Below are 27,883 nucleotides of genomic sequence, written 5' to 3'. Positions count from 1 at the left end.
TTGTCTGTTTGGATTAGCACAATTTGGTTAGATAGCCGACCTCTGAAAGCTTTTAGAGCATTCCAGATCACTTGGAACTCTAGAAGATTGATCTGAAGATTCGTTTCCTAGAAGGACTAAACTCCTTGGGTGTAAAGCCCATTTACATGAGCTCCACATCCCAGGAGAGATGCATCTGTCATCAGCACTTTTTGTGGCTGAGGAATTTGGAATGGAAGTCCCAGAGTCAAATTGAATCAAATGGTCCACCAATGAAGGGAGCGTACAAACTCTGGGGACACTTGGATGTCATGTTCTAGACTCCCTGTGGCTTCATACCACTGAGAAGCCGGGGTCTGTTCAGCTGATCTCATGTGAAGGCGTGTCATGGGTGTAACATGCACTGTGGAAGCCATGTGGCCCAACAATCTCAACATCTGCCGAGCTGTGACCTGTTGAGAGGCATGAACCTTGGACACAAATGTGAGAAGATTGTCTGCTCTTGAGTCCTGGAAGTAGGCTTATACCATCCGAGTATTGAGCAGGGCTCCTATAAACTTCAATCGCTGGACAGGGTGGAGATGGGACTTGGGGTATTTTAAAACAAACCCTAGTAGTTTGAGCACCCCTTACAGTCATCTGCATGGACTCCTGAGCACCCTCCTCCAAGGTGCTCTTCACCAGCCAATTGTCGAGATATGGGAACACATGGACCAGTCTGCATAGCGAGCAGCAACTACTGCTAGACATTTGGTGAAGACCCTGGGAGCTGACGTGAGGCAACATGCGTTACTGAAAGTGATGTATTCCCAGCCAAAAATCAGAGATACTTCTCATGGGCTGGAAGTATCGGGATGTGAGTATATGCATCCTTTAATTCTAGATAGCACAGCCAATCATTTTACTGAATCATTGGGAGAAGGGTGCCCATGGAAATCATCCTGAATGTTTCTCGGACTAGGAATTTGATCAGGGCCCTTAGATCTAGAATGGGACGCATCCCCCGTTTTCTTTTGCACAAGTACATGGAATAGAATCCCTGCCCTTCCTCCCCTGGTGGAATGGGTTCAAACTGCATGGGCCTTCAGAAAGTTGGAGAATTCCTCTGCATGTACCTACCTGTGCTGAGAGCTGAACGAATGAGTTCTCCGTGGGCAATTTGGAGGTTTGAGATACTAATTGAGGGTGAATCCAAGACGGGACTATTTGAGGAACCCACCGGTCGGAGGTTATAAGAGGCCACCTTTGGTTAAAAAAACTTCAACCTCCCCCCAACCAGAAAGTTGTACGGGAAGGACACTTTTACTGTGGCTATGCTCTGCTGGAGTTAGTCAAAAGCTTATCCCTTGCTTTGCCTGGGGAGCAGCAGGGGAATTTGGCACACGCTGTTGATGTGAACGAGTACGCTGGGGCTAAGCCTGAGTAGGATTGCGAACCAAAGGGTTGGATAGTAAGAGGAACTCCTTGGCTTGCCAAAAGTCCTCCTAACAGAGGAGGCTGATGCAGAAGAGAAAAGAGATGGTATAAGTGTTTTTTTTTTTTATTTGGTCTGTAACCTCCTCAATCTTCTCTTCAAACAGGTTATCCCCGCAGGCAAGGGGCATTCACCGAATTCTGCTGAACAGAATGTTCCAAATCAGAAACACGCAGCCATGAGAGTCTGCACATCGCTATACTTTGAGTAGAAATCCTGGATGCCACATCAAAAGTGTCATAAGTGCCCCTGGCCAAGAAATTTCGGCACGCTTTCTGCTGCTTGACCAAATGGCGAACCGACTTGGCCTGCTCTAGAGGGAGCATCTCAGCCAAGTCGGACAACTTGCCACCGAGTTTCACAAATGCATGCTCATGAAGAGCTGGTACGATTGTATACTACTATGGGAGATAAGCATTGAAGCTTGGTACATCTATATCCCAAAAGAATCCAAGGTTCTAGCTTCTCTATCTGGGGGTGCTGAGGCATAGTCCCTGTAACTTCTGGCCCTTTTGAGAGCGGATTCCATCACAATGGAATTGTGAGCAACTGAGGCCTATCAAAACCAAGTGCACTGTGGATCCGATACTGGGTGTCAATCTTCTTGGGCATGACAGGGACTGACAGAGGGGGCTCCCAGTTGCTGACGAGGACTTCCCTGAGTACCTCATGGAGAGGGGCAGTCACAGCCTCCTTAGGAGGAGATGTGTAGTCCAGGACTTGAGCATCTTGGCTCTGGGCTCATCCTCCACTTCCAAAGGAAATGCAATGGCATCAGCCATTTCCGTAACAAAAGATGGAAATGAAAGGCTCTCTGGAGACTTTCTCCTTTCAGGTGGAGGGGAGGGTTCAGAGCGAAATCCATAGGACTCGTTAAAGGAAAAGTATCTTGGATTCTCCTCTGAATCCCATGAGTGCTCCTCTTCGGTGTCAGACAATACATCCCTATGGAAGCGTCGAGACCGAACCTGCCTCGAAGTGGAGGAGCCATGCCCTCGAGAAGTTGGCTCCCGCCTCAACTCTGGCAAAGCTTCCTCCACCAGCGTCGAGGGAGTGCCGGCTTGGGTGGCAGTTGACACTGGAGCCGCATGTGGCATCAGTGTCAGAGGCCGCACCGCAGGCTGAGGGCCAAGCAGGGCCACAACAGGAGGTAGGGTAAGCGCAAGCACCCCCGATGCCAAAGCACACTGTTGCATGAGGCCATCCAGCAGCTGTGGGAGCAAGCCCAGATGCACTCATCGAAGGCCAACACCGGGAAAAGTTGGAGTGCTGACTCAGGTGCAGGTTGCAGAACTGCTGGGGTTGATACAGGAGCAGGGTCTTGGCTGCTGGGAGACTGACGTGTTGGCACCTCCAGTATGGAAGGGGAGTGGTTTCCTGGCACTGATGCTTCTCGGGTGCCGAATCCTTCGACGCCCCAGAGCTCCTGGCACTATGCGTCGAGGGCGACTGATAATGCTTTTTGACCTTAACCTGAAGTGTGTAACACGTTGCCTTGGGGTCAGGTCCGAAAATGGACAGTCCTTGGGGCCCTGCACAGCAGGAGGCCTCGAGGCAGGTTGAGACCAACTCGATGTTTCTCTGCTCCCAGTGTCTAAGAGTCTAACAGCAGCCATGCTTACCGATGCTTCCGATGCCAGTGACCTCGATGCTAATGTCAAGGAACTGGACTTGGCTCCAAAAATTCTCTCTCTCTGAGCCTCTCTGGAAACCTGGGTCCTCTTCTTCATGCGAAGACAGAGAACACAGTTAGTGGGGCTATGGTTGGGCACAACACACTGTATACACCAAAAATGGGTGCCTTTCCCAGGAGATTGTCCAATTGCACTAGGTACAGTGCTTGAAGCAACTGAGAACCTTCGTGGACATGGAAGAAAATTCTTTCTCAGCTAAATTAAACGAAGCAACGGTGCCTGAAAAAGGGGCAAGGCAAGGCAAAAACGAAAGGGAAAGGTCCCGGCCAAAGCCAAGACTTAAAAGCATCCTGATGATGATGGAAAATAAAAGGAAACTTAAAACCGGGCAAAATCACTAAAACTTATAGGAAAAATAAAAGAAGGGAGTTCCACAACAGGAACACAACAAAGGATGAAAAAAGTAACGAAAATATTCGAAAGGCAAAATAAAAAGCTCTGTAGGACCGAGCAATGTGAGGAGACGGTAAAAAAACACGCCCTCTCCTCACCGCGGTACAAAAAGAACTGAGTAGACCGCATTCTTATAGTGGGCGGGAAGGCACTCGCGTATGCACAGTGCAGGGTGTCTCGCGCTCCATAAAGCTCTCATTAATCTTTGGTAAATTCCAGACCGGGTGACGTGGGTCAGCATCACCCACTTGTGAGAATTATAAGCCTGCTTGTCCTCGGAGAAACAAATATTTACTAAAAGAGTACTACTTATTTTGCACTTTTAACAAAACTTTCTTCACAGTTTGAGCTAGTAGTAACTGGTACCTAAGAGAAAGGAAATAACAGCACCTGGCAGTTAAAAATAAATAAAAGGGGTATACATATGTTAAACTGCTATGCATGATGTGGGGTTTGTAAGATGCTTAGTGGAGCCATTTTCCGTTTCCGATTCCAGTAAACCGTTCACTTGGAATAGGCAAATGCAACCTATAAACTCAACCACTTTCCCCTCAACATGCTTCTGCTTCCTGTGTGACCAAACCACCATCTCCTATCTTTCTCACTAATGCAATAAAAACAGATGGCTCCACAAAGTTTTGATGCCTTCTGGTGAGAGCACTTTTCAGTATTATTTATGTGGGAGGGTACAGCCAGGCCTATAGGCTGGCTCCTTGTACTAATTCAGTAAAGTTCAGTGTATGAGAAAGGCAATATAGTCTCCTGCTTCAGAACTCAGTCTTTCCTATCTTTCCTGAAGAAATTACACCTGGATGATTGGTACTGACCAAACTAAATGTAATGCCAGTGTTTCTTAGAACTCCTTATGAAAGATCCTGTCATGAGGAAGGGAGGGCAGTGGAAGATAGACAGTATCAAGCACAACCAGCTTCCTTCCAGTCTGTTAAACCGATCACTCTCCAAACAGGAAAATGTGACAAAAAAAACCCCAAAACCCATACACAAAGTGACAAAAGGTGGTTAGAAAGTGTTGGTGTGTACACACAAATTCATGCTCTAGGTCATCTTATGCAAAGTCAAATTCTCTTTCTACTATGTCTTGTCTTTGTGCATCACTACTGAATTAAGCAGCACAACAAAAAATAATGTTTGTTTTTTCAATATCTTATTACAAAAACAAATGCTGTATATAGTAGCCAAGGACCATTACAGCTGCTGCAATCACTTTTTTAAAACTTAAAACACACCAGATTCTTGTGAGATAAGCAATGGGATACTTGCTGACACTAGTACTGTTACAGATAATGCCCTATATTTGTCAAAGATTAGACATGTGGTAGCTGGTAGCACAGGTCTAATATAATATCATTCAGAAATACATGATAATAAAATTTGAAAATATTAAAAAATAAGAAAAAATTTTGAAACAAAAAAGTTTTCAATCGACGTTGAAAAACTGAATACAAAGGTTTAATATGTAGAGAAATAGGTACGCTACTCTATGAAGAGGCAGCTTGATATGGAAATGATAGTTAAACAGCCACATCTGTTAGGTATACAGATTAGCATGTAAACGTTAACTCCTGTTGCCAGGTGCCAGTCAAACATGTCCTCCCACAGCACATAGTCTCTGCTTTCTGCAGAAAAGCTGCACTCAGGGCAAGTTACAATTCAGGTACAGTAGGTAGGGTCCCTGCCCCAGAAGACTTACAATCTAATAGCACAATGTATGGCAAAGTGATTTGCCCAAAGTCATAAGAACCATCAGTGGAAAAAGCAGGATTTGAACCCTGACTTTCCTACTTCTCAGCCCAGTGCTCTTACCACTGAGCCAGTCTTCCACTTTTTACTGTTTCTCTCTGTATATCTGTGTAAGCAACCCAAGTAGGCCTGAAGTGCCTGAACAAAACCAGGCATAGCTTCTGCTTCTCTACACCTAACACATATCAGTTACTAGTAAAAAAAGGCCCGTTTCTGTCAGAAATGAAACGGGCGCTAGCAAGGTTTTCCTCGGAGTGTATGTTTGAGAGAGAGTATGTGTGAGAGATGGAGTGTGTGTGTCAGAGAGAGAATGAGAGAGAGACAGTGTGTTGTTGTGTTTGTGTGTGAGAGTGTGTAAGAGACAGAGAGGCAGATGCAGCAACCAAACGTAAAAAAATCTAAATCGTTAAAGTCCCTAACGATTTTAAAATAACGAAACATGCACCAAAAAAAAAAGTCACACATGCTGAGATCGGTAGTGAAACGTACAATGTATCAAAGAATCACAATACACATCGTTAATCGGCCCCCAAATCATGCGCAGAGCAGCCAAGCGTTATGTTAGCTGCTCTGCGCATGCCACAAACAGTCAAAACACAGTCAAATCGCAAGCACATGGCTCCCAAATAAAAACAAAAATAAAAAAAAAGGGTCGGGAGGGGGCAAGGGCGCTCATCAGGAGCGTCCTGTACAGACGGCCTTGCCCCCCCCCCCCCCCCGCTGCTCCCCACTTTCCGCCGCTCCCCCCACCCCGAAAAAGCAAAATTCTAGCAGCCCCTGCCCCCTCCCCACTTTCCGCCGCTCCCCCCACCCCGAAAAAGCAAACTTCTAGAAGCCCCTGCCCCCCTCCCTTCCTCACTACTCTGTCACCTCAGCTCCGCCTCCCGACATCCTCCGTCTGCGCCCCGCCCCCTTTTGGGGTCGTCGCCGCCATTCCCCTCCTCCATCGGGCCCCCCTTCCTCTTACCGGGCCCGTGCAGCGCCTCTCTCCTCTGTCCGAAGGCGCTGCACGGGCAAGAAGAACGCTGAATCAGCTGATGCCTGCCTTCGCGATGGGCGTCTTTCTCCTCCTGGGCCCGCCCCTGTCTGACATCAGTAACCTACGTAGGTTACTGACGTCAGACAGGGGCGGGCCCAGGAGGAGAAAGACGCTCTATCGAAGCTAGGCGAAGGCAGGCATCAGCTGATTCAGCGTTCTTCTTGCCCGTGCAGCGCCTTCGGACAGAGGAGAGAGGCGCTGCACGGGCCCGGTAAGAGGAAGGGGGGCCCGAGGGAGGAGGGGAATGGCGGCGACGACCCCAAAAGGGGGCGGGGCGCGGACGGAGGATGTCGGGAGGCGGAGCTGAGGTGACAGAGTAGTGAGGAAGGGAGGGGGGCAGGGGCTTCTAGAAGTTTGCTTTTTCGGGGTGGGGGGAGCGGCGGAAAGTGTGGGGGGGGGGCAAGGCCGTCCGTACAGGACGCTCCTGATGAGCGCCCTTGCCCCCTCCCGATCCTTTTTTTATTTTTATTTTTTTATGTGTTTTCTGAGGTCCTTTGGACCAATCACAGCGCTTTTAGCTCTGCTAATGCGCTGGGATTGGCTCAAAGTTTGTTTATTTTTTCACTTAACACTTTTTCCTGCCACGGAGCTGTCCTAACGAGAGGTCCAGACCTCTCGTTAGTTTTCCTGCCTTTTTCCTGCGTAAAGGCAATCGGAAAAGGTTAGTGCATGTCGTTTCAATGGGGTTTTCACACTAATTGCTCATCTCCATTCCGTTTTCGTTAGCTGCTACTGTCGTCGGAAAATAGGCTTAAGTGCATGGAAAGGATAGGAAATTCTTCCCTGAGGGCTCATTTAACGATGAAAAACGTTTAGTGCATCTACCTCAGAGTGTCTGTGTGTGTGAGACTGTGTGTGACAGAGAGATAGAGTGTGATAGACAGAGTGTGTCAGAGAGAATGTATGTGAGAGACAGAGAGTGAGTGAGTGTGTGCCCCACCCCCCTCTCAGGTGCCCCCCTCCCCCCCTTTATGGTCTGAGGACCCCCTTCCACCCCTACCTCTCTGGTCTCAGGACCCCCCTCACCCCCTCCCTCGCCCCCCCCTCCAGCCACCCATGTCCAGCGACCCTCCTCTCCCCCTGCAGCCACCCATGTCCAGCGACCCTCCTCTCCCCCTGCCCCCTCTGCAGCCACCCATGTCCAACGACCCTGCTCTCCCCCTGCCCCCCCTCCAGCCACTCAGGTTGTGTAGCGAATTCTTCAGGGCAGGCAGGAAAGATCCCCGGTCCTGCCTGCCCGCTGCTGGCGCTGACCCTCCCCCGCTGCTGGATCACTGTTCAAAATGGCCACCGAGACTTCCAATGGTGGACTCGTGAGACTTCTGCTGTAGTCTTGGAGGCCGCCCTTGTAAGGACCATCACTGTAATGACTGGACTAAATACATGGGGTGGGGGAGGGGGAATGGAGGGGGGATAAGATGGGGGGAAACTCCCACGGCAGTTGTGAATGAAGGTGATAAATCCTAGCCCAAAAGAGCCCAATTATATTTTATAAACCACTTAGATTATCTAATGATTTGCAGTATATCAAATAAATATGAAATGCAACTCAAACAACTGCACACTGGCATCTCACCCTGGCCTTTGGAGTAGAGCAGTATAAATTTGAACAATCATCTTTCTCCCTCCCAAAACTTGTTTAACTGATATGGTCCTGAAGATTTGTGCTGAAATTGTAATTTGAAGGGAATGGAGCACCTGGTAAACAATGGGGAGTACAAGAATATAGATCCCTCAGTTCTTTTCTATTTTGAATTTTTTATTGTATCCAGTTCTTGTTTAATGCTGTAATTATAAGTTTCTAGTAAGGGAAGAGTTTTTTTTTTTTTGAAGGGAGGAGGGTGAAGGCATACATCAAAAATGTTCTTGGAATATTGTTCAAACTCTTTATTCCGTCTGTCTCGCTTTATTCATTTTGTATGACTCCCACTTTAATTAATAAACAGATTTTAACAAGACTAATTCATCTGCAGAGGGCATGGAAGGAGCCAACCTGGATACAGAAGAGATGAAACAATAGAGAAAATAGTTTTCTGGAAGAGTTGGAAAAAGTTCTAATCAAATTTGCATAGTAAGCTTTCTTAGCTGCCTTTAAGTGATAGGTATAGGAGTGTTACTGTCCTTACAGAAATTCAGAGAAGTGCAGGAGTTACTTTTCTTCCCTATTCTTCTGGCTTGCTGCTTAAGATGGACAGAGGAACATTAAGATAGTTTTGAGGAGTGCAACCGCATTCAGTACATGGTCTAAGACCGTGTCCCTGTAACGAACTTGGTCAGAAAGACGAACAGAATAAAAATCCTGTAGAAAGAGGAAGAAAGAAAGATCAAGTCGATGGAGTTTAATGGGCTAACTGGTTGATCCAGAAGTGACTGCATAGTGATCCGACCAAGAAATAGGGGAAGCTGAAAAGTCAAATGTAGGCACAACCGATGTGAAATAAGATAGGACCAAGTTAAGAGCATAGCCCACAATATGGATAGGAAAGGAAGTGTGTTGCAAGGTAGTGATAGTGTTATGTAAAAAAAAAAGTTATTTTCTCACATGAATTGATAATTATGGTTTTTCAAAGGGGCATCACTATGTTGTACTGGAAAGTATGTTTCTGTCAATACCTAAGTGAAGAAGGACGTTTGCTCATCTTGGGAGTTCCACGTGGTACAATATCTAGCATTGGGACTATTAGAACTGTAGGGTGGCCAGCAAAAGATGCTGAAATTGAACACGCATGAAGAAATGCATCAGCATCAATCTTTGGATAACACATTGCCAAAGGCAATGTCACAATAAGGGAAAAATCACAAAAAAACCATACATTTAGCCTGAAATACTGTTCTAACAACTACTATTCTTCACTTAATTCTCGCCCCAAATGCTGAAGCTGCCCCAAGTCAGATCTGCCAATCCAATCTGTGTGTCAAGCTAACTATACAAAGCACGTTACATTTATATATACCTGATAACAAAGCAATATATACATCTGAAGAACTTGATACATGTTTGATATGAAATTTGTCATGCATTGATTGTTCTGTAAGTGATCAAACATTTGCTTAAGAATATTAATGAAGGAAATCAGCCAACTTGACTACAGAAGTAGCCTAATTATTAGAACATTGGGCTATTTAAATTCCATTGACACTCCTTGTGACCTTGCCCAATTTGATTCACCCTCCAGCAGTACCTCAAGTGCAGACTCAGATTGTAAGCACTCTATGGATAGGGAAGCATCTACTATACCCGAAATGCAACTCACTCTGAGCCACCAATAAAATGCAGGACCTAGATTCACAGTCAAATCCAAAAGTTACTAACATGTTATGCCATGTACTCCAATGGGCCCAAGTCCAATAAACAATACTCATTTATCCAGGTAAATGGCTTATTTGAAAGCTACCTACTCTCCCCGTAGGTGAAAGTATATGCTGATAGTCTTTTGAGTTGTCTGGCTGTCAAGATCTATTGTTTTGGTTTAATGATAGCTAAGCTTCATCACATTTCTAGAAGCTGCCACCCTAGATAACTGAGCAGGCTACATTCACCCTGATGGAATAGGATTGTGAACTCCATATGTACCATTGGAGAGGGAATCAACTTGGCTGAGGTCACAAGAGGGCTCATTTTCAAAGCACTTAAAAAGTGCTAAGTGCTTTGAAAATATGCCTCAAGGTGTGTCAACAGGATTTGAAGGCTGGTTTCCATCATACTCAGCCTACTGTTCTAATCATCAGGCTGGCCAGTTTCCTTCAATGATATTCTTAAGCAAATGTTTAATCACTTCCAGCACAGAATTATCAATGCATAACAAATCAAAATACCTCTCAAAATATATCATGATACACACAGCCTATTGCATTTTTTAAATTAGGAGTTTTAATCCTTTCCTCAGCCACTGAATAAACTGCAACTCCTGTTACAGTTAATATACTGTATTCTGAATACCTCATGCTCACAAACTGACAAGCCAACAAACCTGTTAAAATGTCAGCAAAGTCCCAACACACATTTTGAAAGGGAAAGGGAATAGGATTTGACCTACTGCCTTTCTGTGGTTTTTACAACTACATTCAAAGTGGTTTACATAGTATATACAGGTACTTAGAACATACGAGTAGCCATACTGGGTCAGATCAATGGCCCATGTAGCCCAGTATCCTGTTTTCCAAACAGTGGCTAACCCAGGTCACAAGTACCTGGCAGAAACCCAAATCGTGGCAATACTCCATACTAAACCCAGGGCAAGAAGTTGCTTCCCATGTCTGTCTCAATAGCAGACTATGGACTTTTCCTCCAGGAATTTGTCCAAACCTTTTTTAAACCCAAACACACTAACCGCTGTTACCACATTCTCCGGCAAAGAGCTCTAGAGCTTAACTATTCGTTGAGTGAAAAAATATTTTGTAAGGAGGAGGTAGAGGGAAGGCAGAGAAGAGCTGACAGGGGCGGTAAGCGAGGAAAGGAGAAGCACCCTCTGATGGGAAAAGGGGGTAGGAGACTTGTGAGAAGGGAAGAGAACTACAGAGCCCAGCAGCACTTGCAAGGGAGGAGGGATCAAGAGAAACAGCACCACAACTCCCAGCAGGTAGTAGAGTCAGGAGGTGATTGGGAGATGGAGGATAATCAGGTGGAGGAGCAGCACCTGGGAGATAGGGTGGGGGAAGACTCCATGGAGTGGGAGGAGATTGAACTGGGGGAAGAAAGTGAAAGGAAAGGAGGTGGTGAGGAGCAAATGGAGTTCTTTTGCTCAGGACAAAGGAAGGTGTGAAAAGAAAGAAATGGCAGAGAGGGAAGCCAGAGCTTTGGGGCTGCTGAGTGACAGTGCCTAGTGGCGGTCTGACTTCATGGAACTGTGGGGATTAAGTACCTGAACGAGGTCAGTCTGAACATTTTGTGGGAGGTTGTCAGAGTGCTGGTGTCTGGCAAGCGAGGGTGGTGAAAATGCCTCTACCTCCTAGGCAGTAGTAGAAAGGAGAAGAGGAATCGACTGAAGCACAGGTTTATCCCAAGTCATTAGCTAATTCTAAAACTGAACTGTTATGGATTTTTGTGTGTGTGAGAAGTGAAACAAGGTGCACAGAGACTAGCAGCTGTAGTACAGCAGGCAGACTGTTTTTCCGCTGATACCATTGGGGAATAAAGTACTCTGCAGGATAAAAATAGTACTGTGAGTAATCATTTGTTACAAATGAGCGGAAGCAGTTCTCCTAAGGTGATGGATTAGCCTCAATTGTGTGGGTGAAAAAAGGACAGCACGGAGAGGTGTCGAGAGGAGAGCGGACAGCACTGAGAGGTGTCGGGTCAAGAGCGGACAGCACGGAGAGGTGCCTGTTGACAATTTCCTCCTATTTGTTTTAAAAGTATTACTGTAACTTCCTCGAGTGTCCCCTAGTCTTTGTACTTTTGGAACAAGTAAAAAATTGATTTACTTCTACTCATTCTACACCACTCAGGATTTTGTAGACCTCAATCATATCTCCCCTCATCTGCCTCTTTTCCAAGCTTATTTGTACCTGGGGCAATGGAGGGTTAAGTGACTTGTTGAGTCACAAGGAGCTGCAGTGGGAATTGAACCCAGTTCCCCAGGATCAAAGTCCACTGCACTAACCACTAGACTACTCCTCTACCTTAAAAGTCAAGTTAAATAAAGGACAAAAATCCTTATCATATGCTTTAGGTTTCTCACATACAAGGCAGAACATTATCATAGCATATTAAAATGTTACTATTTATAAAACAAAAGAGATTGGCCCTTTCAATTTCTAAGAGCCTTTAACTTCCATATTGCAATGGCAGTGCAATGCTGAACGGTATATCTTTAAATGTCAGGCATAAAAAGAAAACATTTCAACACTCATTTTGTGAAATCTTGTAAATTAGTGTCTGTAGGTGCCTGCTGAGAAATACTGTAACAAGAATGAATGCCCCTGCCCTACTGTGATAAGAATGAATGCTCCATAATTCAAATCAAAAGACATTAAAATTACCATCAAGCAGGAAACCTTTTCAACAAAATGTGCAGTGCTTAAGTGAAAAGCACGATTCTCCTAAAAGCAGCTCAAAATTATGACAGAAAGCATTCTTTTGAAATGAGAAAAAAAAATTATACATCATCTCCTATAATAGCAAAACAGATACTGTTGTGGGCTATCCTCATGCTTGATGCCATAATTCTGTGCTAAGTTGGTTGTTAGATGGCAGTGCTTGGGTACATTATAAACATGAACACATGAGCTTGCAGAGGGAGATAATACAGCTGCTGCTATTCTAGTGGCTGTAGGGCAAAGCAGAGAAACTTCCCCTTCAGCCCACAGGGCTGGCCAGGGGTTTCTTTTGTCACGTCAGGCATGTTGCCCATAGTAGGGAGATTTAAGTAACAAGGAAAAATGAAGAAAAGCACAAAGGTAAAATGTTTTAAAATAAATGTGAATTCTAGTTTACCAGAACTTACATATTTTGTGTTTTCCTTTGATAGGGAATTTCAAGATCAGCTCCTGTGGATATGTGCAGATGAAGACAAATGGTGATCCCGACTCCTGAAATAGGTCAGGGTACTACAAAACACAAGGGAAGAAATATATAAGCAATAGATACAATCCTGGAGTTATGAGGTCTGATTTTCAGTGACAGTGGTTGTCAGGTAATGTTGGCATTTATCGTTATTTGTATATTCAGAAGCACTAGGCATTTAGGGGCCCTTTTACAAAGCTGCAGTAAAAAGTGGTCTGCGCTAGTTTGGATGCATGAAATTAGCATGCACTGGGCCATTTTTTTTTTTTTTACTGCGGTGGGTAAAAAAAGCACCTTTTTTAATGGGGCAGTAAATGGCCAAGCGTTAATATTAAAAGTAGTGTACAGCAATTTACTGCCTGAGCCCTTAACACCACCTATTTATTTGGCAGTTAAGGGCTCACCACTACTCCTGCGGTAATCAGACAGCGCACGCTAATGTGGCTGCACTGCCAATTACTGTCAGGAATGCCCCCCATGGTAGAAAATTATTTTCTACTGTGAGAAACATAGGGTTACCATATGTCCAGATTTACCCGGACATGTCTTCTTTTTGAAGACATGTTCGGGCGTCCAGACGGGTTTTGCCAGACCGCCTGTTTGTCCGGATTTCTGGACAAACGGGTGGGCGGGGGGGGCTATCCTAGCCTCCCCTTCCCTTACTTACTATCTACTGTCCCTGGTGGTCTATTGACCTCTTCGGGGCAGGAAAGAGCCCCCTCTTTCCTGCCCGGAGCGCTGCCCTTCCCCTGCATCCTGTTGCTGTGACAGTCTCGGGATTCAAAATGGCCACCGAGAGTTGAAGCGTCCTCGTGAGACTTCAACTCTCGGTGGCCATTTTGAATCCCGAGACTGTCACAGCAACAGGATGCAGGGCAAGGACAGAGCTCCGGGCAGGAAAGAGGGGGCTCTTTCCTGCCCCGAAGAGGTCACTAGACCACCAGGGCAGTAGATAGTAAGGGGAGGGGAGGTGACCCGGGGGGGGGGGGGGGCAGGGGAGGGGAATATGTGACCCGGGGGGAGGGGAATACATGACAGGGGTGGGGCAAGGGTGCGGAAGGGGCGTGGGCGGGGCAGGGGGCGGGACATGTATCCTCTTTTTGAGAGGACAAAATATGGTAACCCTAGCGAAAGCGCATGCTAACTTCAAAACTACTGCAGGGCACCCGTCGGAAGTGTCTATTTAGCATGCACTACCCACACGTTAGCCCTACCGCGGCTTAGTAAAAGGGCCCCTTAAGGAGTACTGCTGAATACATATTTATGCAGTAGCTGGCACTGCCACTTATCTGTTTCAGTTATGCCTGCTATTTAGCTGGTCTTCAATGGCTGAATTTTGTTGCTTAAACACCCCTCCTCACCACACACATATAGCTTCTATGTATATAACCTGTAACAGCATGTTTTACAAATAAAGATTTGTGTATTAACTGCCAGAAAACAAAGTCAATACCACATGAGCTCTAGATTATGGGCAAAGGGATGGCATAAAAGTACAAAACTAGGCCTCTTTTTTTTATTTATTTACAACTTTAATATACAATACAATATGCAAAATCCAATAAGAAAATATAAAAAAACAAATCTTTAACTTTGAAATACATTAAAACAAATATATCCTCAAGACCACATCAAGAAGAAAAACTGAAGTCAATAAAACAGCAAATATCAAGTACATAATCAATGGAATTAAAGCGAATGCTACATACCTGTAGAAGGTATTCTCCGAGGACAGCAGGCTGATTGTTCTCATTGATGGGTGACGTCCACGGCAGCCCCTCCAATCGGAAAACTTCACTAGCAAAGGCCTTTGCTAGTCCTCGCGCGCCGATGCGCACCGCGCATGCGCGGCCGTCTTCCTGCCCGAACCGGCTCGTGTTCGTCAGTCCCATATGTAGCAAGACAAAACAAGGGAAGACACAACTCCAAAGGGGAGGCGGGCGGGTTTGTGAGAACAATCAGCCTGCTGTCCTCGGAGAATACCTTCTACAGGTATGTAGCATTCGCTTTCTACGAGGACAATCAGGCTGCTTGTTCTCACTGATGGGGTATCCCTAGCCCCCAGGCTCACTCAAAACAACAAACATGGTCAATTGGGCCTCGCAACGGCGAGGACATAACTGAAATTGACCTAACAATTTATCCAACTAACTGAGAGTGTAGCCTGGAACAGAATAAACAAGGGCCTAGGGGGGTGGAGTTGGATTCTAAACCCCGAACAGATTCTGAAGCACTGACTGCCCGAACCGACTGTCGCGTCGGGTATCCTGCTGCAGGCAGTAATGAGATGTGAATGTGTGGACAGATGACCACGTCGCAGCTTTACAGATCTCTTCAATAGTGGCTGACTTCAAGTGGGCCACTGACGCAGCCATGGCTCCGACATTGTGAGCCGTGACATGACCCTCAAGAGCCAGCCCAGCCTGGGCGTAAGTGAAGGAAATGCAATCTGCTAGCCAATTGGATATGGTGCGTTTCCCCACAGCCACTCCCCTCCTGTTGGGATCAAAAGAAACAAACAATTGGGCGGACTGTCTGTTGGGCTGTGTCCGCTCCAGATAGAAGGCCAATGCTCTTTTGCAGTCCAATGTGTGCAGCTGACGTTCAGCAGGGCAGGAATGAGGACGGGGAAAGAATGTTGGCAAGACAATTGACTGGTTCAGATGGAACTCCGACACTACCTTTGGCAAGAACTTAGGGTGAGTGCGGAGGACTACTCTATTATGATGAAATTTGGTGTAAGGGGCCTGGGCTACCAGGGCCTGGAGCTCACTGACTCTACGAGCTGAAGTAACTGCCACCAAGAAAATGACCTTCCAGGTCAAGTACTTCAGATGGCAGGAGTTCAGTGGCTCAAAAGGAGGTTTCATCAGCTGGGTGAGAACGACATTGAGATCCCATGACACTGTAGGAGGTTTGATGGGGGGCTTTGACAAAAGCAAACCTCTCATGAAGCGAACAACTAAAGGCTGTCCTGAGATTGGCTTACCTTCCACACGGTAATGGTATGCACTGATTGCGCTAAGGTGAACCCTTACAGAGTTGGTCTTGAGACCAGACTCAGACAAGTGCAGAAGGTATTCAAGCAGGGTCTGTGTAGGACAAGAGCGAGGATCTAGGGTCTTGCTGTCACACCAGACGGCAAACCTCCTCCATAGAAAGAAGTACCTCCTCTTAGTGGAATCTTTCCTGGAAGCAAGCAAGATGCGGGAGACACCCTCTGACAGACCCAAAGAGGCAAAGTCTACGCTCTCAACATCCAGGCCGTGAGAGCCAGAGACTGGAGGTTGGGATGCAGAAGCGCCCCTTCGTCCTGTGTGATGAGGGTCGGAAAACACTCCAATCTCCACGGTTCTTCGGAGGACAACTCCAGAAGAAGAGGGAACCAGATCTGACGTGGCCAAAAAGGAGCAATCAGAATCATGGTGCCTCGGTCTTGCTTGAGTTTCAACAAAGTCTTCCCCACCAGAGGTATGGGAGGATAAGCATACAGCAGACCTTCCCCCCAGTCCAGGAGGAAAGCATCCGATGCCAGCCTGCCGTGGGCCTGAAGTCTGGAACAGAATTGAGGGACCTTGTGGTTGGCTTGAGATGCAAAGAGATCCACCAAGGGGGTGCCCCACACTTGGAAGATCTGCCTCACTACCCTGGAATTGAGCGACCACTCGTGAGGTTGCATGATCCTGCTCAACCTGTCGGCCAGACTGTTGTTTACGCTTGCCAGATATGTGGCTTGGAGCAACATGCCATAACGGCGAGCCCACAGCCACATGCTGACGGCTTCCTGACACAGGGGGCAAGATCCGGTGCCCCCCTGCTTGTTGATGTAATACATGGCAACCTGGTTGTCTGTCTGAATTTGGATAATTTGGTGGGACAGCCGATCTCTGAAAGCCTTCAGAGCGTTCCAGACTGCTCGTAACTCCAGGAGATTGATCTGCAGATCGCGTTCCTGGAGGGACCAGCTTCCTTGGGTGTGAAGCCCATCGACATGAGCTCCCCACTCCAGGAGAGACGCATCCGTAGTCAGCACTTTTTGTGGCTGAGGAATTTGGAAAGGACGTCCCAGAGTCAAATTGGACCAAATCGTCCACCAATACAGGGAGTTGAGAAAACTCGTGGACAGGTGGATCACGTCTTCTAGATCCCCAGCAGCCTGAAACCACTGGGAAGCTAGGGTCCATTGAGCAGATCGCATGTGAAGGTGGGCCATGGGAGTCACATGAACTGTGGAGGCCATGTGGCCCAGCAATCTCAACATCTGCCGAGCTGTGATCTGCTGGGATGCTCGCACCCGCGAGACGAGGGACAACAAGTTGTTGGCTCTCGTCTCTGGGAGATAGGCACGAGCCGTCCGAGAATTTAGCAGAGCTCCTATGAATTTGAGTCTCTGTACTGGGAGAAGATGGGACTTTGGATAATTTATCACAAACCCCAGTAGCTCCAGGAGGCGAATAGTCATCTGCATGGACTGTAGAGCTCCTGCCTCGGATGTGTTCTTCACCAGCCAATCGTCGAGATAACGGAACACGTGTACTCCCAGCCTGCGAAGCGCCGCTGCTACTACAGCCAAGCACTTCGTGAACACTCTGGGCGCAGAGGCGAGCCCAAAGGGTAGCAAACAGTACTGGAAGTGACGTGTGCCCAGCTGAAATCGCAGATACTGTCTGTGAGCTGGCAGTATCGGGATGTGCGTGTAGGCGTCCTTCAAGTCCAGAGAGCATAGCCAATCGTTTTCCTGAATCATGGGGAGAAGGGTGCCCAGGGAAAGCATCCTGAACTTTTCCTTGACCAGATATTTGTTCAGGGCCCTTAGGTCTAGGATGGGACGCATCCCCCCTGTTTTCTTTTCCACAAGGAAGTACCTGGAATAGAATCCCAGCCCTTCTTGCCCGGATGGCACAGGCTTGACCGCATTGGCGCTGAGAAGGGCGGAGAGTTCCTCTGCAAGTACCTGCTTGTGCTGGAAGCTGTAAGATTGAGCTCCCAGTGGGCAATTTGGAGGTTTGGAGACCAAATTGAGGGTGTATCCTTGCCAGACTATTTGAAGAACCCAACGGTCGGAGGTTATAAGAGGCCACCTTTGGTGAAAAACCTTCAACCTCCCCCCGACCGGCAGATCGCCCGGCACTAACACGTTGATGTCGGCTATGCTCTGCTGGAGCCAGTCAAAAGCTCGCCCCCTGTTTTTGCTGGGGAGCCGTGGGGCCTTGCTGAGGCGCACGCTCCTGACAAGAGCGCGCGCGCTGGGGCTTAGCCTGGGCCGCAGGCTGTCGAGAAGGAGGATTGTACCTACGCTTACCAGAAGAGTAGGGAACAGTCTTCCTTCCCCCATAAAAATGTCTACCTGTGGAGGTAGATGCTGAAAGCTGCCAGCGGGAGAACTTGTCGAAAGCGGTATCCCGCTGGTGGAGCTGCTCTACCACCTGTTCGACTTTCTCTCCAAAAATATTGTCCGCTCGGCAAGGGGAGTCCGCAATCCGCTGCTGATCCTATTCTCCGGGTCGGAGGCACGCAGCCATGAGAGTCTGCACATCACCACACCTTGAGCAGTGGCCCTGGACGCAACATCAAAGGTATCATATATCCCTCTGGCCAGGAATTTTCTGCACGCCTTCAGCTGCCTGACCACCTCCTGAAATGGCTTGGCTTGCTCAGGAGGGAGCTTGTCCACCAAGCCCGCCAACTGCCGCACATTGTTCCGCATATGTATGCTCGTGTAGAGCTGGTAAGACTGGATTTTGGCCACGAGCATAGAAGAATGGTAGGCCTTCCTCCCAAAGGAGTCTAAGGTTCTAGAGTCCTTGCCCGGGGGTGCCGAAGCATGCTCCCTAGAACTCTTAGCCTTCTTTAGGGCCAGATCCACCACACCAGAGTCGTGAGGCAACTGAGTGCGCATCAGCTCTGGGTCCCCATGGATCCGGAACTGGGACTCGATCTTCTTGGGAATGTGGGGATTACTTAGAGGCTTGGTCCAGTTCGCCAGCAATGTCTTTTTTAGGACATGATGCATGGGTACTGTGGACGCTTCCTTAGGTGGAGAAGGATAGTCCAGGAGCTCAAACATTTCAGCCCTGGGCTCGTCCTCCACAACCACCGGGAAGGGGATGGCCGTAGACATCTCCCGGACAAAGGCCACAAAAGACAGACTCTCGGGAGGAGAAAGCTGCCTTTCAGGGGAGGGAGTGGGATCAGAAGAAAGGCCATCAGACTCCTCGTCAGAGAAATATCTGATGTCCTCCTCCTCCTCCCACAAGGCCTCACCATCGGTATCAGACACAAGCTCATGAACCTGTGTCTGAAGCCGTGCCCGGCTCAACTCCGTGGAAACACGGCCACGGTGGGAGCGTCGAGAGGTAGACTCCCTCGCCAGCACCGGCGAAGCTCCCTCCGCCGACGTCGTCGGGGGCCTTCCTGGGAGGCGACCGCAGTCGGTACTGCAAGCGGCACCAATGTCGGAGACCTCACCCCGGGCAAGGGGCCAGCCGGCGCCTCACTCGACGGTACCGGTGGCGCAAGCACCCCCGGTACCGGAGGGGAAGGGCGCAACAGCTCTCCCAGGATCTCCGGGAGAACGGCCCGGAGACTCTCGTGCAGAGTGGCTGTGGAGAAAGACATGGAAGCTGATGGAGGCGTCGAGGTCAGGGTCTGTTCCGGGCGTGGAGGCTGTTCCGGGCTGTCCAAGATGGAGCGCATCGACACCTCCTGAACAGAGGGTGAGCGGTCCTCCCGGTGCCGATGCCTACTGGGTGCCGACTCCCTCGGCGACCCAGAGCTCTTGGTACCGATGTGGGAAGGAGACCGGTGTCGATGCTTCTTTGATTTTTTCAAACGAAACATGTCACCGGAGCTTCCCGGTACCGACGAGGAGGACGTAGAATCCAGCCGTCGCTTCCTTGGGGCCGAGGCCGAAGAAGGTCGGTCTCAGGGGGGCTGTACCGCAGGAGCCCTCAGGGTAGGGGGAGACCCACCCGAAGGCTCACCGCCACCAGCAGGGGAATGGACAGCCCTCACCTGCACTCCAGTCGAAGCACAACCGTCCGACGACATCAGCACTAGTGGAGGTCCCGGTACCACCGACGCCGACACAGCCTTCCGATGTCTCGGTACCGACGATGCAGAGGGTCGATGCCTCGATGCCGAGATCGAAGGTCTTGGAGATGTCGACGTCGATGCACTCGATGCCCCCGGTGCTGTTGCCGACGAAGAGCCCGAGAACAACACGTTCCACTGGGCCAATCTCGCTACCTGAGTCCTTTTCTGTAAAAGGGCGCAAAGACTACAGGCCTGCGGGCGGTGCCCAGCCCCCAGACACTGAAGACACAACGCGTGCCTATCAGTGAGCGAGATTACCCGGGCGCACTGGGTGCACTTCTTGAAGCCGCTGGGAGACTTCGATGACATGGGCGGAAAAATCACGCCGGCGAAGTCAAAACTCGTAATGGCGAAATAGGCACCAAAAATAGGGAGAGAAAAAAAGGGGTGAAGACCGTAAAGGTCTTTTTCTATTTATTTATTTTTCAGCGAAAAACGCGAAGACGCGCAAGGGTCAACTTTGAGGGGCGCAAAACACGACCGCCCCGACCGCGGACAAAAGAAGACTGACGAACATGAGCCGGTTGGGGCGGGAAGACGGCTGTGCATGCGCGGTGCGCATCGGCGCGCGAGGACTAGCAAAGGCCTTTGCTAGTAAAATTTTCCGATTTGAGGGGCTGCCGTGGACGTCACCCATCAGTGAGAACAAGCAGCCTGCTTGTCCTCGGAGAAATGATTTTAGTTAGCATTGGGGGAGGGATAGATATTCTCAAGGTTGAAATTAACAGTGTAGTGATACTATGCTCCAAGCAGCATCATTTAACTGCATTTGAGGTTAGCAAGGCAACTTGCTGACTGCCCATGAAGATGTGTAACCTGTGCAGGGTGCCAGATACACCTCTGTTACAATGTTAAGCTGAAGAACAAATAAAAGCCTGATTAAAAAGCCATTGTTTTCACACTTACGTTACATTTTTTTATGAAGCCTAGTGGTGACACGTGAGGAGAACCCAACCGAATCCAGGATCTTCAGTTTCTGCCAAAACTGAACCTGCAATTAAAATTGGCTGCTTGATTTACCCCCCCCCCCCCCACACTAGCAGCCCACCTCTCTCCCCACCCCCCATGATCACTCTCTGCCTCTCCCATTGCACTCAACCACTCATAGGCTCACCTTAAGAAACCCTGGTGGTCTAGCGAGTCTCTTGCCCATGCTGGTTCCAAATCACAAACTGGCTGCCAAGACCCCCACGACAGTCTCATGAGACTGCTGCAAGAGGTCTCGGCAGCCACTGCGTTGGGAGTAGCAACACAGGGCAGGAACAAGTGGAGTTTGTTCCTGGGCAAAGGACAAAGGGCATGAATTTGATATACTGCCTTTCTGTGGTTACAACCAAACAGGTTTACATATATCATAAGCAAGTAGTTTCCCTGTCCCTAGCGGCTCACAATCCAAATTTCGTACCTGGTGCAATGGAGGGTTAAGTGACTTGCTCAAGGTCACAAGCAGCTGCAGTGGGAATTGAATCCAGTTGCTCGGGTTCTCAGCCCACTACACTATTAGGCTACTCTTCCACTTCCGTTCTGCCCCCAAAGAGGCAACTAGATCACCAGGGCTTCCTAAGGTAGGCCTGGGTGGGAGAGAGGGGGAGAGTGATCATAGGGGTGAGGGGAGTGAGTTTTGGGTTTCAGTGCCAAATCCAAAACCGAAATTTGGTTGGCCTCTAATCTGGAAGGAGAGCATTCCAGACAGTGAGGCCCAAACAACTAAAGGTGGTTGCAGGTCTTTTTCTGCCGTCATCTACTATGTTACTATATATGTTACTATGAAGTATCAAGCCGCAATCTAGACATGACTAGAACAGTGAGCAGATTTACTTTGAGTATGGACTGGGGAACATGGGACCAAAACAGAATGTATGTAGCCTAGAATAACAATGTAATAGGCACAGTGGCTAAGATTAAAACCCTGAACATGATTCAACCTAGAATTGACAAGTCCTGGTTCCTCAACAGAGGAGATACATGACAAGTCACTTGGCCATTCATTTTAAAACCAGCACATATTTATTTATTACATTTGCATCCCACATTTCCCCACCTATTTGCAGGCTCAATGTGGCTTACATAATACTAAGCATACAAATTAAAATAAATTCTCATTTTTAAACATTTCTAAGGAATTAAACCTGACCATTAAGTTAAACTGAAGCCTTGCAGCATAGCTGTTTTAATACCTAATTATATATTACCTTTTCTGGACTGACTGCTATTTGTGTTTTTTTTTTTTTTTAAACCCTTCAGAGGCGTGCTGCAAAGTGAAGATGTCTGGAAGGGATAATGGAACATTGAGCCCATTTGCTGGCAGAAGACCTGGATCATTCCTCACCGTGAAATGAATTTTAAAAAAGGCCTCTTGGCAGAAAGAGCAAGAGGAGGCTGCTGCTGCCTAAAAGAGGCCTGTGTGTGGCAATAAATCAGAACTACCTACTATGACAGCCAAACTAAGCACAAACTCTTCACTGAGGAGAGCAAGAGCTCCAAAAAGCCAGTAAAATCTTGCAAGGCTAGTGACCAGAAATGCTTTTAACCTATGTGTCTTATGAAAAAGATGTTACGACTAAAAAGCTTGGGACTACATCAACAGTTCTGTCAAAGTATCCAGGTTCCAGTTGTACTGCAAGCTAAGAGAAAGGATGGGGCTGTTTAGGAGGTGGTGGCGAGGGGGGGGGGGGGGGGGGGGCGGGGGGGGGGGGGGGGAAGGGTGTTAGGAATATGTCTTGCTATTCTGCCCAATGTGAAATTCAGCACATGAAGTCTCTCTACTCCAAAACTGTGGGCAGGTGGGTTAACTACTTTTCTTTCACACCTCATCAGATTCATAGCTGTCAGTCTAATATAACAGGTAATTAGGCATTAAACAATCCATTTCTCCTCCTCTCCATAGGGATATACTTCACTGTTCCCAGCTAAAAAATTATCTCCAGCAGATTCCAAGAGAATGAAAACATTTGGTACCTTCTGGCCAATAGTCTGGAGTCACCTCCTCTCATCAACACACACCTTGAAACCCTTATAATACCAAACCAAAAGTCCAAAGACCTAAGAGTCGTATATTTCAATTTTATTTTGACCACTCTTCCTGACTTAAATGCTGACAGAAGTACATTCTGTATTCATGAACAGGAAGATAGTATTTATGCATTCTATATAAAATCCACATTTCCGCCTGTTCTGAACATAAGAATATAGCCATCAAACCCAGCATCCTGTCTCAGACACTGGCCAGTCCAGGTCACAAGTACCCAGCAGCTCCTGCTCCTGAATTTACTAATGTACAGAATTTCTGCAAACAAAGAATATGAAATAATCATATGGCAGTGAGCTTACAAATAATATGAAATAGTCATATGTACCGAGTTTCCTGCAATGTGGCACTGGCTTGGTGGTTCAATGGCAATGCCACATGCTGTAATATTATGGAGGACTTGGGTTTGATTTCCAATTAGGCCCTCCATTCCACATAGGTGGTTAGGCCTGGGGGGATGCTGAAGAAGCAGCATTCATAATCCTTGGGGGGAGGGGGGGGCTGGGGAGGAAAAAAAAAATGAAATCTCAGCCTTCACTCAACACTGACACCTACTGGCTGGAATTAGGGTACAGACAAAGAGGGTAATTTTACAACAGTTCAAAAACCTGTTTGTTTTATAAGGGCAACTCTTAGGTGCCAAGATCCCGGAACCTGCCACTGTAACCTGTAAATGCCAATGCACACGTGCACACCTGCTCTAAAGCAGTGTAAATGTGTGCACGTAATCTATTCATGCACTTGCATATTATAAAATATGCAGGGACATTGGTTACTCCTCCACCCCCAGGAATGTTTGCACCTGGGATGTAAGTACATGTTGCTTTATCATTGCACATATGCAATGGGGTAATTTTACGAAAGGCCTTTTCCATGTGCAAAAACTGTTGTAAGAATTCCCTCATACTGAGCTCCAGAGGGGTGTTGAGATCTGTGGCTCCTGGCCAAGGTCTGTCATGTCATTGCTAGGCTAAGTGGGTGATCATATAAATAGGGCATAAAATCTTGGAGTAGTTATGAATGAAGGCTTAAAGCACCATGGTCTAACAGAAGCTGGTTTTGATTGAGCTGGAAACCTCACAGAAGCAAAAGGAAACTGCCATGCCAAAAATACCATAAGAAAATAAGACTCAGTGGAGGGAGTTCAATGATGCACATCATTAAAAGGTCACATTTGGAGAAACCAGGATCGTTTCAAACACTCCTGTACATCATTATCTTGGGATAATTTTAGTGTTGGTCCAATAAAAGATGTCAGAACATGCAAAGCATTCAGCTTCCTCAGAATGAATACAGCTAGAATGTTAAAGCTAGAATTCCAGGCTGGCCCCTTTACAACACACTGCCATCATACCACTAAGCAATATTCCGTGTCAGATTTCTGCTTCCAAAATGTTCCACTTATCAAATATATCATAGCAGGAGGTTAAACTATCAAATGCTGACATGCATTCTTTTGCTTTAGTTCAGTTTTGATTGTTTAGCTTGGATCTGGTTATACAAAAGGTTCACTTTAGTCTCACTTTAACAGTAAATACAAAAAGACAGATTTATGGTGCTGGGTGGGGTCCATGCCATCCAGTAACTGCTCTACTTGGTCCTCACATGCTTTCTATCACATCAAAAAAGAACAGTCTAGCACAGTTATCCCTGGCAACGTTCCATACACATTTGTTGAGGGTTTTCTCCAAGCAGTAGCCAAACCAGTGTGTTTTTTCTAGCAAAAAAGGTGCTGGTACTCAAATGCTAGGCCACCCTTCAAGAGTGGGGTGATCACTGAGAGACCCACCCCAAAATAGCCAGGTCCCCTGCAACCAGTCACAGAATCTATGACAAGACAGAATTGGTGTGTAGAGCCTGAGCTCTATCATTAAAACTTGGGGTCCATGGGTCAATTTTAGCAGACAATGGAAAAGGTGCCGGTACTCGGTACCCCCAAGTACCCCCTCAAAAAAAGCCCTTAGCCAAACTCACTGTGAGGTGGATGGGAGGAAAAGAAGAAAGATGGTGGGTGAAGTCTGAGGATACAGATGCAGACAGGGCTAATTTCCCAACAGGTAGAGAAGGAAACTGCACAGGGGAAGCTGTCCTGCCAGCTGAAATCTCTGTCATCACCAGAAGTGGCACTCCTATTTGGCCTTTCATTATTTTGTGACAAATGGCTGATAAACTGAAGGGAGACACCATTTGGCCTGCTGAACTGTGCAATTTTGGAAGAGGAGACCACAGCCAGAAGGGGGCAGCCAGAGGGTTACATCTGCCACTGCACATGAAGAGAAATTTATCAAAGTTCTATGTAAACATTTTTCCCACTAAAAATACTAAGAAACCTGAAGCAAACTTTGATATGTTAGCTTAGGAGACTCATCTGGCACTACTCTCAGTGATGTGAAAACAATCTGAAGATGAGGCCTTGCAGTGACACAGTTACAGTTCCAATCACCTAACACAGCAAAAAAAAAAAAAAAAGGGGTACACAGATGGCCAAGTGTTGTTGCGGTAAATTTAAAAAAATGGTTGTATGCTAATGGCAGCATTAGCACATGGCCATTAATAAAAAAATTGGGGAAAAAAAGCATTTTTATGGTTGCAGTAAAAATGGCCTTAGCGAGCAGGAAAGACCCGCGTAAGGGCACACTAAGGCCACTTTTTTTTACCACAGCTTAGTAAAAGGAACCCTAAGTAAAAAGTAGTCTCAGGATTACTTAAAGGAAGCTCTCTACAAAGAGGACTGCATGTGCTGACTAGTATCCTAACACAGAATATGGCAGCAGAGAAGGGCCACAAGCCCCATCTAGTCCTTAAATTTGTGAAAGGGTCTTAAGTATAATATCCCTAATTCTATTTTGGTCACAGCTGAAATGGCTCTATTCCCAATTCAATCTATTACTATTTATTTTGGTAAACTGATTCAGTTGAAATTTTAAGGGCTGATATTAAGCAGGTCAATGACCATATAAAGTTATTTGGATATGTTTATCTGGATAACTTTGTTCAAACAAGTTCTATTGCTGAAAATAATTGAGTAAAATTAGCCAGATGATTTTAGGCAGTTCTATGTGTAACTGCACAGTGCCGAGTATTAGCGCGCTCAGGCCAAATACAACTATTGTCCCTACAACGTCCCAAACCCTGCCTACTCATAACTAGATAAATTCAGTCAACTTACAAAACGTGTTGGGGAATTTATAAAATCAAACGTTTGGGTAGTGCCTGAAATTACCCAAACAAATATTTTTTAATGCTGGTCTTGTAATGACTAAAATTTATAATACAATAGACTAGCCAAACATCATTTAGATGTCCAGCCTCATGCATTTAGCTCTCAAAATTAAACTAAAATCACTGTTACCTGAGAGCATGTAGTAACGAGTTACAGCTCTACACACTAAAAGAAAGCATCCCACACAGGGACCTGCTTTCTTGGTGCTGCAGATGCAGCTAGATCTAGACTGTGGGAGACTGGTTAATTTTTAACAAAGAACGTGTTACCGGAGCTTACTCTACCTTTCTAAACAGCTGACTGTGTTGAATGCACATAGTGCCATACCCTGTACTGTAGCATTTCAGTCTACTTAACTTTTAGTCAGGGCAAAGTCAGAATGTCTTTCTTTTAGGGTGGCAGCTCATCAGAATGCCAGTTATGTTAGCTGTCTTTCATCTAATTCCTCCTGATGCCCTCAAACTGATGATTTCTGAAGAAGGAATGCTATGGGGACTTCAGGCTCGACACAGGACGTGTCACAGATCAACCACACGGCATATTCTTTAGCCCTAACACACTGACCTCCACAAGTCAAATACCACCAGCTTAGCAACCTGATTGTTCTCAGGACACAGTTCCTAGCACTGTACACTTTGCACTACTGCTGAGCATTTTTTTCTTTTTAATTTGACCTGACAGTTTGTTCTTGCTGCTTTGGGCCAGAAGGGGAAAAGTAAGCAACACAGGGATCTGGTGCTATAAACCTTCATTTTGAAACCACTTGGGAATTATTTTTCCCCTGCTTTCCATATCTATCCTGTTATTACAGTGATATTTCTCAGTCAAAGATCATACACCACAGCTGTATCATAGGCACTAACTCCAGCTACTAGATGTCGCCTTTGAGCAATGGCAACTGCAGCCTCCCCAGCTGACCTGGAGAGATGGAACCAGGAACCAAACCCTGGTCCCTCTTTAGTGCAAGATATATTGCTGTCACTGAGTCACCAAGCTAGTCCCAAGACTGTATATTTGAAGAAAAATAAAACCCTCCATGCTATTTCTACAATAAGCCATATCTGAACCTTAGAAGCAGAAGGCAGTGGAGTATGGTGTAAAGCCAGCCAGGAAACACCAGGCGACTGAAGAGCGTGAGGTACAGAATGAAATATAACACAGATTTCAGACTGATAGAATTTCCAGAGATAAAAACAAAAGAAAAGCACTTAGCCAGGGTTTTCAAATAAAAGCCTACAAGGTCTAGACTACAAGGAAGGAACAGGTCACAGTCACAGCTGTGGATGATTAGAGGCTTGGCAGCAAGTCTAAACATCTTTGTTGAAAAGGAAAAAAAAAAGTGGTCTAAGAGGCTGCAAGCCACAGTCATGGTGCACTGTTACAGGCTGCATCCTCTCTACCATTCTGCAGAGCCAGCAACTGCTGGGAGGCAAATAAACCACAAAGGAGATTTTGCTCTTTGTTTCTATCCTTGATATTCAAGCCAGAGCATCAATCAGAAACTTCTACTTCCAAGGCCAAGTCATACTAAGGTGACAGGGGTAATGAGGGGACCAAATGCGATGTACACTCACATGAAAGGTTATTCCCCAGCCCTTCTGTTTAACAAGCAAAAACCTGACCCCTGAAGTCAAAGGGCAGAGAGCAGCCCAGAAGGGTTCAATCACAGAAGAGTCTTCATTCCAGCTTTGT

General features: G+C 46.9%; 1 protein-coding gene across 2 annotated transcripts in view; it reads right to left on the bottom strand.

The window, feature by feature from the left end:
- TRIP4 (thyroid hormone receptor interactor 4) overlaps positions 1-27,883 on the bottom strand; it is a 269,161-nt gene that overhangs the window by 15,622 nt on the left and 225,656 nt on the right. For both annotated transcript variants that reach the window (XM_030188088.1, XM_030188095.1), the window contains exon 12: positions 12,787-12,889. In XM_030188088.1, coding sequence (XP_030043948.1) covers positions 12,787-12,889 — 103 coding nt within the window. The remainder of the gene's footprint in view (positions 1-12,786; positions 12,890-27,883) is intronic.

Source organism: Microcaecilia unicolor, chromosome 1 (genome assembly GCF_901765095.1).
Source record: "Microcaecilia unicolor chromosome 1, aMicUni1.1, whole genome shotgun sequence".
Classification (NCBI taxonomy): Eukaryota; Metazoa; Chordata; class Amphibia; order Gymnophiona; family Siphonopidae; genus Microcaecilia; species Microcaecilia unicolor.
Note: the sequence above shows the minus strand (reverse complement) of the source record. Positions and strands in the feature narration are given on the sequence as shown.